The sequence below is a fragment of the Heptranchias perlo genome, chromosome 11 (assembly GCF_035084215.1).
Source record: "Heptranchias perlo isolate sHepPer1 chromosome 11, sHepPer1.hap1, whole genome shotgun sequence".
Classification (NCBI taxonomy): Eukaryota; Metazoa; Chordata; class Chondrichthyes; order Hexanchiformes; family Hexanchidae; genus Heptranchias; species Heptranchias perlo.
The window spans coordinates 68,713,336-68,729,732 of record NC_090335.1 but is presented as its reverse complement, the minus strand read 5'-3'; the positions used below and the strand labels follow the sequence as shown (position 1 = coordinate 68,729,732).

Sequence of the window (16,397 nt, the reverse complement as noted above, 5' to 3'; positions counted from 1 at the left end):
AGGAGGTAGTTCAGTGCCTTTCGAAGGAGTTAGCTGACACAGCATCAAATACTTTTGTGTTCCTACACATTCACCATCCTGTGGGATACAACTGAGGCTGTTTAATTTTAACCCTGTGTCATCTGGTTCTGTGCTCAATGTTCAAATCTAATAATCTGCTTAACTCCATATCTAGATTTTTAAACGCTAGTATCATGTCCACCCCCTCACCTTCCTTTATCCAATGAAAAAGAATTCAACTCCAAAAGTCTTCGATCATTACTTAATGCCCTAAGTCTCGTAATCATACTTGTCATTCTTCTCTGAACTCTCTCCAACACATCAATGTCCGTTTGAAAGTAGAGTGCCCAGAACTGCATTCGAGTGAGTAAGAAATCCTTTGATTGCTGGACCGTAGTAACGTTGTAAATGTTACCAATACCACCCATCGAGGGATGCCAAGGAAATCCCAGTGTAAGGTAGTGGACCAAGAAACCTGACCCAACAGGTCTCCACCCCTGTTCCCTTCATGCTGCACCTGGAAAATAAATGTTCCCCAAGGACAGGGAAAAGAAAAATCTCCCCTTACTTATGTCATAGAATTCAGAGCCAAAATAACTGGCTGTTGAATGAAACACAGTTCTCACTTGAGAAGACTGATGTAATGATTCCATTCTATTTAGCACATCTGCAATTTCCTGATTTTGCATAATGTTTCTTTTGGAATTGGATATATACTCGAAAAGGAAAAATTTGCAGGGCTACGGGGAAACAGCAGGGGTGTCGGACTAATTGGCTAGCTCTTTCGAAGAACCGACACAGACACAATGGGCCGAAAGGCCTCCATCTTTGCTGCAAGATTCTACGATTCTTCCCAAATTAAATTTTAAAGTGACATAACCTCGTTAGCATTTTAAATAAGTCCTGGGGCTCAATTTTCAAAGGGCGGCAGGATGGCAGCGGGGGGGGGGGGGTCAATGGGCACGCGGCAAACCCGGATAATAAAAACTTACCGTTCCCCACGCAATCACAACTTAATTGATGGCCCTTAACATGGCTTCTGGGTTTGCCATCCAAAAATTGCGCAGTGGGCGGACTGCGCACGCACATGACAGGCTGTCAGCTGGAGCATCTAGATTTAAAGGGCCATTGCTCCATTGGCTTTTGCTGGAGCAAAGACCAAGAACACACAATGACGCAGCACAGGGTCCAGACTGCTCCAAGATTTAATGATGCCTCACTCCAGGTGCTACTGGATGGGGTGAGGAGGAGGTAGGATGTCTTCTACCCGGCGGACAGGAGGAAGTGTCCTGCCTCTGCCACCAAGAAGGCCTGGCTCGAGGTGGCAGAGGAGGTCACCAGCAGCAGCAACATCTCCCGCACCTGGGTCCAGTGCAGAAAGCGTTTCAATGGCCTAACTAGGTCAGCCAAAGTGAGTACACTTACTGATTCTCCTACATTCCGTGTTCCACATCACCACCCCCCCGACCACCCCCCAACTCATTCTGCACTGCCAAGACTACTCCATCACATCACTCCTCACACCCACTTAAGGCTCATCCTCAACTTACCTTCACTTCCTCACCTCCCCATTACTCACCCCACCACTTCCACTCAACCCAATCCTCATACAATGTGATGTCTCTGTCTCATACTCACCCTCTGATGCACCTCTTTCACGATCAGCCTCACCCAAACCAATGCAATCATCGGTTGGCCACGTCACCATCACTCACTTACACGTCTGTACTTTCTCCCCTTCTAGAAGAGAGCTCAGAATGCATGCGAGAGGGCAAGGTCTGGAGTGGAGGGGGGGGGCGCCACAACAAATAGTGGTCCTTACAGACGTGGAGGAGGAGGCCCTGCAGATCAGCTGCACCCTCGAGTGCCTGTCCGTCGGGGATGCCAAGACTGGCACCCCACAAATGTCTAGTGACACAACTTTAACATTCATCACACACAACATGAGTTAATGTTAACAATGATTGGCATGTTGAACAACTCAATATGTTCATCTCACATGACACATCTGTGATGATGCTTAATATTGCCTTCTGTTCTCTTACATGCCATTCAACGACTGTAGTGACAGCACAGGGTGATTCCTCAGAGGAGCTCCCGGCCTCTGAGGGTGCACTGTCACATCTCAGCGAGCCATCCACCAGCGCACATACCCACACCTCAGTGGGTCCCAGTAGTCAGTTAGTTGGGTTGACACCAAACACAAGTGGGCATGAGCAGATACTGGTGGCGGGGGCAGCTGTGGAGAGTCCACGTCGGTGGGCGCACTCCTCTCCAGGCTCTGCTCAGCTGGATGGAGATGCTGAACCCCGGGGGTCATCCTTTAAAAGGAGAATGATCGAGGGACATTTGCAAAGTGCTGGAACAGGTGCCACGCACACTCTTCACAATAGCGCAGAGGATGGAGGAGTCCAACTCCTGCTTGAATGGAATGGTGGCACAGGTACGGGAGCCATCGCAGCCCCCCCTCCCCCCCATCCTGATGGTGTCAGTTTGAAAGTTAGTCAATATGTGTAAACAGAACAATTCTGAGTGGAAACCAAGAATTCTCAGTCTAAACACAAAGATTCCCCAGCCAAAGGTTTGTCTGAGAGAACTGAGTGCCCTGCTGCAATAACTCACCTTTTATCCCCATCTGTCAAACAAGGATTCAAACGTCCAAATGGCTGCCACATCTCCTACAACACAGAGTGCGTCCCACAGCACAGGAAACATGCTGAGGCTGAATGAAAGTCGCTCCCCTGCCTCAATCACCATGAAATTAACAACTTCAACAAGTTCAACAATGTTAATAAGTGCTTTAAATATTAGCCCGCTGGCTTTAATTGCCGGCGGGACTTCTGCATTCCAGAAACGCGTGCGCAAACAGATGCGTCTGTGTGAGAAGCAGAAGTCGGCGGGCTGGAGCCGGCTTCCTTACGCACTCGGGATTTTCCCGATTTTCCCAGCCCACCCCGCCCCCAATGCACCCACACTTTGATTTGAAAATCGAGCCCCTGGTGCCAGACGGTATAATGTTAATCTGTTAGCGTGTGGGGAACTCTATAACAACCTTTTAAGAACTTTCTAACCAAGTCACAGGACTCGAATGTGCAAAATAAAACTGTCCAGTCAACGAGCATTGATCGGAATAATATCCACATGAGCACTTGGAATAAGAACAGTCAGGTTGGAACAAAAAAGAAATAAATTAACTTACTGCCAGTCAATTTCTATGAATGGTCACCTCAGAGGAAAACTTTTGAAAGTCAAACACAGACAACTTTGATTCTTCAACCTAGAAATGTTTATATCTAAACAGTATAATCTGCCCATCACTAGGAAAGATCCCCAACCCTTGTACTATTACCTGTTTTCACTCTCAGCTCTGTGGCAGTGCTCTCTTCTTCACAGGCTCTGGAGATGACACGCACGGTGTACTCAGTCTCAGGCTCCAATCCTGACACGGTCCACTCCAGCTCCAAGATCTCTGTTTCATTCACGATACTCTCATTCTTAAACACCTGCACAATAAATGTCTGCTCTTCATAGTTATCTGTTGTCCACATTAGGTGAAAACTGCCAGAGGCCACGTTGGAAACAGTCAAGTTTATAACTGGGGAAGGAGCTGTTGAAAACACCAATTATAAAAAACACAATTAGCCAACATAAGGCAGCTACATAGTTATCTAGTTTTCTGATTGGGGGCACTCAGAGAGTGATACTCTGCATGGACACAATCAAGGAATCATACCACCAGCATTTGGGTTACTGTAATAATTATTCTTTCTAAAAACAACTTTCTGAATTGATAGCTACATGAAAAGTTTTGATAGAGTAGATAGGGAGAAACTCTTCCCACTGGCAGGAGGGTCAGTAACCAGAGGACACAGATTTAAGATAATCGGCAAAAGAACCGGGGGCGGTGGGGGAATGAGGAAAAATGTTTTTATGTAGCGAGTGGTTATGGTCTGGAATGCACTTTCAAAGTTCAATAACTTAAAAGGGAATTGGACATTTACTTGAAAAGGAAAATTTGTGGTAGAATATGATTAGTCATTTTTACGACTAAACCAATCAGAAATGCCACTACAAACAGATTTCAGAGATTTGATTGGTCCCTGGTGACACGGTTGGTTGAACGGATAGGTTGAAGGGAGAGTGGTCTCAGGGATCTGATTAGATGAAGTGCTGAGATGTGAGTGGTCTCTGGTTCTCTGACCTAATTGGTGGAAAGGATTCTACAACTTTACAAAACCCAATACTAGCATCACACAGATCTTTAATAATATTGGTAGATTATGATAGACTCCAAGATAAAATGTTGTTGTAGATACTCGTGTGTTGGCTCTGCTGAGTTTCCATTATGGGGTTGGATTTCCATAGAGATTCTCCCGCTCATCTGCCGTAACTTCGGCGGAAAATCCGTGGAAATTCTGGAGAAATGGCATAAATGGAGATTGTGACTTTCCTCCAGGGTTTCCGTGGATCTTCCATTGAAGTTATGGTGGAAAATCGGGAGAAGCCCATGGATATTCAACTCGTATTTGAGTAGGGCATAAAGCCCCTTTGTTATGTAAACAGTGACTGGCTTTCATATCATAGAATCTTACAGCACAGAGGCCATTCAGCCCATCGTGCCTGTGCCGGCTCTTCGAAAGAGCTATCCAATTAGTTCCATTCCCTGGCTCTTTCCTTATAGCCCTGTAAATTTTCCTTTTTGAGTATATATCCAATTCCCTTATGAAAGTTACTATTGAATCTGCTTCCACCACCCTTTCAGGCAGTGCACATCACAGGATATATCTAGAAATACAGTATCAGTGAGACTGAAGATACAATGACTATTACATACAGCATGGAGGTACTTCTGCATAAGGAAAGCCGGGTGGGAACCTGGAACTGTTCAAGTAGATGGCCACTGTAGAGATAAATCTGGTTCCGGACTGAATTGGACTAAGTGTAGTAGCTGGTCCGGTCATGATGGTGCCTATTAAGCAATAACAGGCAGCTTTAGCTACTGGTAACAAGGCTGACAAGTAATTATAGCTTTAGAGGGGCAATACCATCATGTGCTAAACACTACTAGACAGTCCCATGCAACATATTTATAATGATTAATAGCAGAATTTCATCACAAATCAGAATTGCTGGAATTATTTTGAATATATTTAATTTTTACTAATATTTGCAAGAGATATTAGACAAAAAAGATTGTCCTCCAAAGAATAGAGCATCCACTGTAGCCAAGTCTGTTCCCCAGGATGTGAAATGGAGACCTTGCAAGGCTGACTACATCTGTTAGTTTGAAAGACTATGTAAATAGACAAAACCCAATAGAAATGGTGGCACAAATGTTTGATGTCCTATTCCTTCATCAGACCATTCTGTCATATGTCAAGAGACATTTTTGTTAGATTAGACTACACTTTCAGCAATGTCAGAGGAATTAGAAGGACCACTTCTACCAAAGACAGAACATACCCCAGAAATATTGACCAGAACAAAGTTATATTGAAGAACCAAACAACAAAATCACTGACAACGATAAGCTTTTGCTCATCTGCATTGAATGTCAAAAACAGATCACCTCGTTCCCAATCCACGTGTACTATCCCTCTACATTCAGGAGGCTGTATTACATATAGAGGTCATTAGGAATATTTCCCAGCCCTTGTACTATTACCTGTTTTCACTCTCAGCTCTGTGGCAGTGCTCTCTTCTTCACAGGCTCTGGAGATGACACGCACGGTGTACTCAGTCTCAGGCTCCAATCCTGACACGGTCCACTCCAGCTCCAAGATCTCTGTTTCATTCACAATGTTCTCATTCTTAAACACCTGCACAATAAATGTCTGGTCTTCATTGGCCTCTGTTGTCCAAGTTACTTGAAAACTGCTGCTGGTGACCTTGGAGACAGTCAAGTTGGTAACTGGAGTAGGAACTGTTGAAAAGGTGAAGTAAAGAAATGGTCAGTCAGCACGGCCCAGTTAAATGGTCATCCTCGTGAATGTGATGTTACTTTTCCTTCCTCCTTCCACTATCTGCCAGCAAGGAGCACCATTTTCAAAAACACAAAAAATATACGAAGAGAAAATTAAGCTCAGATTCCCTTAGAGATATGTCAAAGAAACCTTTGCTTCTTCGCATGAGAGAACAAATGGATACCAATTGATCGCCAATTCACACAGACTATTGACTTACACCTATAGGGCTGTTATGTACTCAGATCACGAGCAGTATTTCTCACCCTTGTACTGTTCCCTGTTTTTACTTTCTTCCCTCTAGCAATGCTCTCTTGCTCATAGGCTCTAGACAAGACGCTCACAATGTTCTCAATCCCAGGCTCCAATCCTGATGCTGTCCATTCTATTTCTTGTGTTACTGTCTCATTCACTATGCTTTTGTCATTTAACACCTGCACAACAAATATCTGCTCTTCGCTGGTATCTGTTGTCCACGTCACTTGAAAACATCTGCTGGTGATGTTGGAAACAGTCAAATTGATAACTGGGGAAGAAGCTGTTGAAAAGATGAGTTAAAGAAGTAATCTGTCAGCACCATACATCTACAAGATCATCCCAGTGGGAAGCATAGGAAGTATGAGGAGCACGGTATGAGGGTATTGTTGTCGTGTAATAACTGCACTGACATTGTTATATGAAATTCTAGTAATAATTGCTAGACGTGGACATGCTGGTGGAATGAGCGGACACATGGCAGATGAAATTTAACACAGAGAAGTGCGAAATGATACATTTTAGCAGGAAGCATGAGGAGAGGCAATATAAACTAAATGGTACAATTCCAAAGTGGGTGCAGGAACAGAGAGATCTGGGGGTATGTGTGCATAAATCTTGAAGGTGGCAGGACAGGTTGAGAAAGCGGATAAAAAGCATACGGGATCCTGGGCTTTATAAATAGAATTGTAAACAATTTTACAACACCAAGTTATAGTCCAACAAATTTATTTTAAATTAAATTCCACAAGCTTTCGGAGGCTTCCTCCTTCGTCGGGCAGATGGTGGAAATAAATAGAGGCATAGAGTACAAAAGCAAGGATGTCATGATGAACCTTTATAAAACACTGGTTTAGCTACAATTGGAGTATTGCATTCAATTCTGGGCACCGCACTTTAGGAAGGATGTGAAGGCCTTAGAGAGGGTGCAGAAAAGATTTACTAGAATGATTCCAGGGATGAGGGACTTCAGTTACGTGGATAGACTGGAGAAGCTGAGGTTGTTCTCCTTAGAGCAGAGAAGGTTGAGAGGAGATTTGATAGAAGTGTTCAAAATCATGAAGGGTTTGGATAAAGTAAATGAAGAGAAACTGTTCCCATTGGCGGAAGCGTTGAGAACCAGAGGACACAGATTTAAGGTGATTTGCAAAAGAACCAAAGGCGACAGGAGGAAAAACTTTTTTACACAGTGAGTAGTTATGATCTGGAATGCGCTGCCTGAAAGGGTGGTGGAAGCAGATTCAATCATGGCTTTCAAAAAGGAATTGGATAAATATTTGAAGGGAAAAAAATTGCAGGGCTACAGGGAAAGAGCGGGGTAATGGGACTAACTGGATTGCTCTTACAAAGAACTGGCACAGGCTTGATGGGTCGAATGGCCTCCTTCTGTACTGTAACCATTCTATGATTCAGTGATTCTAATTAGTTCAGGTTGGAGAGCTCGATAAGCTGAATTACTTCCTACTGTGCTAAAATTGCTATGGTTCTATGATTCTTTGAAGAATCACTTTCTGTGGCAAAACCTGTGAAGGGTTGGGATTTGAACCAGCTGAATGTTGCAGTCGAGCGACACAGCATGACAACCTAGTTTCAGTTGAGACTAGTTTTAAAAAAACACAAATGGAACAGATGGTCAGAAACTGAACTACAAAAGTGATTAAGCATGTGGAGATATGAGAAGCTGCAATAACAAGGTTAAAATTTGCAGCACAATCGGGTTACGAAACAGCAACTGTCACGCGGGTGTATGCAGGGTATATTTGATTAACCTTTGAGCCATGTCCAATCACGAGTCACTGACTCAGATCGGCCGAAGCCACGATACAGCAGAAATGGACCCTACTGTCCAGATAACTGGACAAACTTAGATAAAAGACAGAACTAAAAGAAGGGGCATGGCTAACGATGTAAAGTTATAATTAGGTTGCTTTTGAATGTTGCCACGGAGCCGGATTGGCTAAGGAATAAGTAATGTAGTAACTGCTATCGGTGCGCTCCAGTCTTGTACTGTATATAAGCTTGTGAATTTTGTTGATCGGGGAGAAGGTGCTCGCACAGACTGCGGGGTCAGAGACCCTTCTCCCAGAGCTCTGTTTTAATAAACTGCACCTTTTACTTTACCACAGATTAGATGTGAATTTATTTTCACCCAACACCTGCATGATGTCAGCCATGGCTCAGTGGTAGCACTCTCGCCTCTGGGTCAGAAGGCTGTGGGTTTAAGTCCCAATCCAGAGCCTTGAGCACATAATCTAGGCTGACACTCCAGTGCAGTATTGAGGGAGTGCTGCACTGTCGGATTCGCACCCCATCCACCACCCTAAACATTCACTCCCTTCATCACCGGCGCACCGTGGCTGCAGTGTGTACCATCCACAGGATGCACTGCAGCAACTCGCCAAGGCTTCTTCGACAGCAACTCCCAAACCCGCGACCTCTACCACCTAGAAGGACAAGAGCAGCAGGCACATGGGAACAACACCACCTGCACGTTCCCCTCCAAGTCACACACCATCCCGACTTGGAAATATATCACTGTTCCTTCATCGTCGCTGGGTCAAAATCGTGGAACTCCCTACCTAACAGCACTGTGGGAGAACCTTCACCACACGAACTGCAGCGGTTCAAGAAGGCAGCTCACCACCACCTTCTCGAGGGCAATTAGGGATGGGCAATAAATGCCGGCCTCGCCAGCGACGCCCACATCCCATGAACGAATAAAAAAAAAGGTGCCGTCTTTTGGATGAGCCTTTAAACCGAGGCCTCGTCTGCCCTCTCAGGTGGACGTTAAAAAATGCCATGGTACTATTTCAGAGAAGAGCAGGGGAGTTCTCCCCGGTGTCCTGGCCAGCAATTATCCCTCAACCAATACCACTAAAACAGATTATCTGGTCATTTATCTCATTGCTGTTTGTGGGAGCTTGCTGTGCACAAATTGACTGCCATGTTTCCTACATTACAACAGTGAATACACTTCAAAAAAGTACTTCCTTGGTTGTAAAGCACTTTGGGCTGTCCTGAGGTTGTGAAAGGCACTATATAAATGCAAGTTCTTTCTCTTTTTCTTTTATGATAAGGAAAACGGTTTGACTTGGTGAGGTGGCGCGTGGAATTGGGCACTGTGGCAGTGGTTGGTTAAAAATTCACACCGCCAATCCTCCCTGACCGACAAAGTGATCCACCAGTGTTAGAGGTGCAGCCGTGGTGACGGGCTGAGTAAACAGGTGGGTAAATGACGGGGGAGCAGTCTCCAGACTGCTCTTGCACAGGTTCTAATGACTGGCTCAGGCATGGTAGAGGGAGCAGGTCCACCTGCCATCTACCCTCTTGGTCATAGTAGGTGTGTGGCCTGAAAGATGAGGGAGGGGAAATAACTTGAAAACAACAAAAAAGGGATAAAAGCTGGTTACTGTTTAGACCGGATTGAGTGGATCCAAAAATTCCTGGAGCCCGATTCTGCCACTAGAAGGGTGGTGGGATGAGATGTGTGGCTCTCACTGTGCCTCGTATTGACCCTGTTCCATACCCCAGGGATGAGATCATTTAACCTCCGACCCCACAAATCTGGGCCTCTGCTGCCCTGGGCTTTCCCCTTCCCCACCCATGAAATGTACCCATTCTCCCAGCCTGAAACTGCCCAGTTACCTCTTTCTGTCTGTTATAGGTGGATAGCTGGACGGCAGGTTGTTAACAAAGCCCAGTCATTAAGATCAGCCAAAGCCTCCCATAGAGACGCCCAGGCAGGAAGGGTGTCAGACCCCCCATTCCCCACACACGCCTCCCCACCCCGACTTCCAACCTGGGAGTTAAAATCCACCCTTGTGTCCTCTATGCTCATTTTGTGTCGGTGGGAGAGTTTCTTCATTTACATTCTAAATGACTGGCTTCTTTTCTCATTTTTTGTAAAGAGTATTAAAAGAAATTGAATAAATCTGCCCATGCTTAAGTGTGACACAGGAAGTGTGACAAGGCTTCCCAAACCCGCGACCTCTACCACCTAGAGGACAAGAGCAGCAGGCACATGGGAACAACACCACCTGCACGTTCCCCTCCAAGTCACACACCATCCCGACTTGGAAATATATCACTGTTCCTTCATCGTCGCTGGGTCAAAATCCTGGAACTCCCTTCCTAACAGCACTGTGGGAGAACCTTCACCACACGGACTGCAGCAGTTCAAGAAGGTGGCTCACCACCACCTTCTCAAGGGCAATTAGGGATGGGCAATAAATGCCGGCCTCACCAGCGACACCCACATCCCATGAACGAATAAAAAAAAAGGCAGTATGATGGACAGGAAGTGCACAGACATGTTCCATTTTTATTAATATTACTAGCAAATCTCTCATGGCGCTGCTAATGGTGAGTCAGAGGACTTGCTATTTTATAAGGGCACGAATATTATAGGCCCAGAAATTCCTCGGAGCTACACCTCCTCTGTAACTTTGTCGGAAGTGCGGCGAAAACCCTGTTTACACTTCCGGAAACGTTACGGCAGAGAAGTAGGAGCAATTCCAAAGAAATTCCAGACCAATGTGTTATTCTTCTAGTAAAGTGTAGATGTGTGAACCATCCAGGCAAAAGTCTAATTGCTGTTAAGTAAACATTGAGTGAGTTTAATTAAGAGGGTACAGTATTCTGTGTTCCTGGAGTGTTCCTTTGTTTATCCTTTATTTGTGACAGAAGTTTGAGTGTAACCCTTGAAATGTGATAGGATGTGTGCATTACTTACTTTTTTAAATAAAATTAATAAATAGATAAAGGGAGATAGACTGATGGGATTTGTGATTTTGTCAAAGTAGGTGATTGTCTTTTTTACCCTCCCAAAGAACTGATCTTTGTAGCCCTTATAAATGTCGAAGCTTTTGTCTTCATGGGCACATAGAGGTGAATGGTGGAGTTTGGGGACTACATATCAAATTTAAAGCTACGTTACCTTATATCTCAAGTAACTGATACTAACAGAACATGATTTAGGATTTATCCACCAACGCTAAGAGAGATTTCCAAACCTTCAAACAGGACAAACCAACAAATAAGAAATATCAGCTAATATAGGATAGAACATAAGAACATAAGAAATAGGAGCAGGAGTAGGCCAATCGGCCCCTCGAGCCTGCTCCGCCATTCAATAAGATCATGGCTGATCTGATCCCAACCTGGGCTTCAAGAGGGCGATTGCTAAGGCTCGGGGGGCCAATTGGACAACCCTTCCCTCTACAGTGGACAGCAATATCCCTCCATCATTATTCGTTATAACATGTATTGGAACCAACGCGATATAAAGCTTTTCTTTTCCTAAATGCTAATGATGACTCGTGTTGAGGTGAAGTTCCACAAAGGTCAGTGCCCTCCGATATCTCGTCCAAGTGGCCATTTTTCATTTATAATCCAATGAAGTAAATGCTCCTGTGTGTGTGTCAGTGAGTATTTACATTTACTCTGCAACAGCCAACCTCCACAGTACTTAAGCTTAGCTGTATAGAAACAGATTAAAAATGATGAGCATTCTCCCTACGATACACTAGGAAATGATTCCATTCTCAAACCCTCTGCCAAAGAGCCATCGGTTCACAATAAAGGATCTGAACCAACAATAGCAATAAATCTAAATGTTGAGTGGATGCCATGGGGATCACATACCACAGTGAGACACTTCGGAATATGGAAAGCCAGCTGGAAATCCAGGGCCATTTACATAGGTGATCATCGCGGAGGCAAAGACAGTAGAAGATTGTTCTTGGGTGGATGTCATAGTTAGTACAGTCGTAGTAGTTTCTGTAAAAAATAAGGTTGGGTAATTTTACAAGCAATTTTTAAATTCATTTTCGGGATGTGGGTGTTGCTGGCAAGGCCGATATTTATTGCCCATCTCTAGTTACCCTGAGAAGATGGTGGTGGGTCTTTTTCTTGAACTACTGCTGGTAGCAGTTTGATACAACTGAGTGGCTTGCTAGGCCACTTCAGAGAGCAGGTAAGAGTCAACCACATTGGTGTGGGTCTGGAGTCACATATAGGCCAGACTGCGTGAGAACGGCAGGTTTCCTTCCCCAAAGGACATTAGTGAAGCAGTTCGGCTTTTACGACAATCCAACAGATTCATGGTCACTTTTACTGATACAAGCTTTTTGTTTAAAAACTGAATTCAATTTCTTAAACTGGCCCATTGAGATTTGAACTCATGTTCTGACTGGATTATTAGTCCAGGCCTCTAAGACTACAAGACCAATAACATAACCACTACACTAGGCAGCTTTAAAGGTCCTATGACAATTTAAAAGAATGATAGGAGAACCCATTTATAAGCAAAGCGTGTGCAATAAACAGATTTATTGAAGGTTCCCAATTTTCAGGTTATCTGATAAAATTCCACCCAATACAAAATTTTGAAAGCACAGATGAAGACCTAAAATTACAGGAAAAGCTAAGAAAACATTATCACCAAGAGCTCCCCAGGAATCAATTATTCTGATTTTCCAAATTCCTCCTGCACAATTAGGGAAAGAGCAGGGGGGAGTGGGACCAATTGGATAGCTCTTTCAAAGAGCCAGCACAGGCACGATGGGCCGAATGGCCTTCTTCTGCACTTTAAATTCTATCATTCTATAATGGTACCAGAAAACTTATCATGAAGAGGTTCATCACATGAATATCTTTCTCAACCTCCAGGCCCCACAACATATAAAGAGGAGAGACCAAGGAAGAAGAAACGCAAACACAAGGTAGCACTGAATTGCATGGGCTTCTTGGGCTCAACTATCAGGTTTCGGGGGGGGGGGGATTGCAGGTGTCCCAGGGGCCGTAGTTTGCGCACCCTTTCCTAGTGCCTGTTTAAGACTCTGTGACACAGTCCACATCAGAAGCTCTGTTTAAACCCTCTATTAATTGTTCCAGCAATTCAAGTCTTACCTTCGCAGGATCTACCAGACCAGGTTGGATTCACATCTCTGTAACGTTCGCTGCAGATGCATGTGTATGACCCATCAGTGTTTTTGCACATCGCATGAGGCGAACAGTCATTGTAAATAGGTGAGATGCATTCGTTAACATCTAAGGTGATAAAGATTTATAAACAATGTAACGCAGTAGAATTCCATCACTGTTACCTCTTAAACACCACCAGTTTCCAATGTCTCAGCGGGTACACGCACTATCCAACGTGGAGTTCAACCACACACTCACACACCATTTTATATTGCATCAACTCAGGGTGGCAGTAGGAGTGTTGCAATTGGCGTCAGTGCCCCAGGCTATGCAGGGGAAGAATCAGCCATTCCTCGGGGTAGATTTCCAGGGTTGACTTCAGCAGAAATAAAAATTGGGCAATTTCTATAATGGGCGACCAATTTGCAACACCAGTGTTATGCCTAGGTGGCAAATTGAAAATCTAGCCCCCTTATCTCTATCCAGTGACCTCCACACTGCACACGTGCGGATATTGAGTGAAGCTAGGATCAGGCTTTAATGCCACTTTTGATTGAATAACATGCCGGTGCTCACTAATTAGATTCACACATGAAGGATGGTAGCAGAAGGTGAGCAACTCCTCCTGTGGAACCAATCATCAGCACAAGTGTAGGGTTAAAACCCTTTGAACAAAACACATTTGAAGGAAAGGATTAACCGTGCTCCTTTTAAACAAAGACATTTGAAAAACTGCAAACACAGTAATGTAGACAGAACTGGTTTAAACTGTGTTCTCACAAATCCTGTTCTTCCCTCAATGACACTGATGGCATTGGAGAGTATGAGTTTCTGGACCGAAGACATTGTACTGTGCAGGTAGATATATCTAGATTATTAAATAAATAAGCTAGATGGATAATATTGAGCTCAAAGGGTTGTTAGGCTTTTGGAAACACAAGCTTTTATCACAGTAGGAGGTTGTATGGGGAAAGGAGATTGCTGGAATTTATAAGGCAACATGTTGCTACAAGGGCACACATCAAAAGGCTTACAACAAAGTTATGGCTCGGGAAAAGAAAATGGTATAAGAAGGTGAAATGAAAGGGGCCACATGATACGGGATGTGCAAGGACATAGAACATTTGAAACCATTGACAGGTAAGAATCAAAGACCAAATTGTCTGGGGCACAGAGATAAGAAAGGCCTCCATATTCCAGTCACATAAGATCATTGCACCTAATTTTGATTGACTCAACTATCAATCATGGGGTATACTAATGATCAAAGCCTAAACTGTCAATCATGGGTATACTAATAAAAATAATAAAAAGATGACATTCCCCCAATCGGTCAAAAACAATATAAAAAGAAGACCTCATGGTAGAAACAGTCTCTACCACACTGCAAGAAGAAGAGGACCTTGAGACACAAGAAGCTGATTACTTCTGAGCTGCCTTGATGATACAAAATCCTTGGTTTAAAGGTTGTATATATTACATGATTTGCCTGATATTTGTATGACTTGTTATGTTATTAAATAATAATGTTGTGAATTATTAAGTTTATAATGGGATTTTATAGAAGGTCATGTGTATAGTTTGATTTTGCCTCATGCATGCTTGTATAATTCTAACATCATTAATTACTTTTGATTAAAGGAACTACCGTGAGTGGGGACTTTCTTTGCTTGACTATTCGTCCAGGTTCAAGATTCACAGGAAGTCAGGATTTCTCTACACCAGTCAGGGCCTTCAGGAGAGAAGGGGTGAAAATTTGTGGAATGGTTGTCAAAAGACCAGCGCTTGTGTTCTCAATTAAAGGGGCACCAGTTCTGTTATTAAACCGTATTCCTACGATGTTTTACAAGCACGCAAAGCACTGCATCCAGAATACACTCCCATCACGTCAGTGTGTGATCTCCTCATGGTGAAAAGAGGTGTGGGCCTTCTCCCACTTCAAATGAAAATAAAATGGCCCGACAGTTTTTCATGAAGGCCTTTTTAAAACAGTACACACTGACACTTATAAGTGTAAAAGCTGACACTTGTGCATTTTTCCCTGATACATGTGTGATACATGTGTCTTATACAGGAACTAGCTACCAATTATACTGGAGATGCATGTTATTTATACGGCCAATGCAATTTCACTCAGCTTGTCTCTCTTAGGCCCAGTGGATGTTGGCATGGATTCCATACTGAACCTTCTGATGTCCCCAAAGATGTTGCAAAGTTAATTCAAACTTTTTTGGGTATTAATTGCCTCTAGAATGCAGGCCCTTGTATAACGTGAACGGCCTCAAGCACCACCCCCTCCCCACCCCATTGAAGTGGCAAGCTGCAACAGGATCTTCTGCCAGCAACTCTGGGTAAGCGCCTCCCCTGTCCCTAATATTAAAATGATCCCATCCCCGGGATTTGGGACAGCCTGGACAATCAGTGGCAGAAGTCCTGCCCTGTCACAATTCCGGCGGCGGAGCGGGAACTCGGCAATTTTGGCCCATTTTTTTCTTCTCCAATTCCTCTCTTGTGATCTGCCCATCACTGGCGTCAGCCAAGAGAATGATTTCTGCCTGTCGCTCTCTATAATGACCCATTAGGAAGTGCTTGAGACCAGCCCGGGGTAATCACCCATCTGTATTTCCTCCACGTGCCCTCCCTTGATAGGACCACAGTGATCCTCAACTCAATGTGGAGGGAATTGCAGGCACGATCAAGGTCAATGTGTAAAAAAGGCAGCCAAACTGTTAGTGCCCACTTTGTCCTGCCACCCGAGGCACATTTCACTCCCTTTCCCTCCCCCCCCCCCACCCCCAAATTAGTCAAGAAGTGGTCATGACATTGCAAATTGGACATGACCATTGGAGGGAATGGCCTTTTCTCATTCCATACATTATTATGTTATGTTCTCGGGGCACAAAATCCTTCCATTTTTCTCCCAAATTCCCTGAGGTCACCTCAGGCTACCTGCACCAGCTATAGCCGAGAGGTCAAAGGGCTCTCAGGACTACTAAAGTGCCAAAGGGGAAATTGGAACAACAGCCCAGAAAGAATTATCTGTCAAATGTTTCTTCCTTAATCAGTGCAGTTTAGACCAGGAGCTCAGGAAGCCAGGGATTATCAAAACTGCATCCTACCTTAGACAGGAACTCTAGTGATCTGCAGCACCACCTCCTCTGATAGGTCACTTTAATCAACAACAACTTGCATTTGTAGTAAATCATCCCAAGGCGCTTCACAGGAGTGTTATCAAATAAAATTTGACACCAAGCC

At 44.1% G+C, this 16,397-nt stretch overlaps 1 protein-coding gene across 1 annotated transcript in view; it reads right to left on the bottom strand.

Annotated features, from left to right (window-relative positions):
- Positions 1–16,397, bottom strand: part of LOC137326857 (uromodulin-like 1) — a 93,073-nt gene that overhangs the window by 51,593 nt on the left and 25,083 nt on the right. Inside the window, exons 11-15 of the mRNA XM_067992237.1 lie at positions 13,128–13,268; positions 11,862–11,996; positions 5,666–5,923; positions 4,835–4,969; positions 3,350–3,607 (exon numbers count right to left, since the gene is read on the bottom strand). Of these exons, the coding sequence (XP_067848338.1) occupies positions 3,350–3,607; positions 4,835–4,969; positions 5,666–5,923; positions 11,862–11,996; positions 13,128–13,268 (927 nt within the window). The remainder of the gene's footprint in view (positions 1–3,349; positions 3,608–4,834; positions 4,970–5,665; positions 5,924–11,861; positions 11,997–13,127; positions 13,269–16,397) is intronic.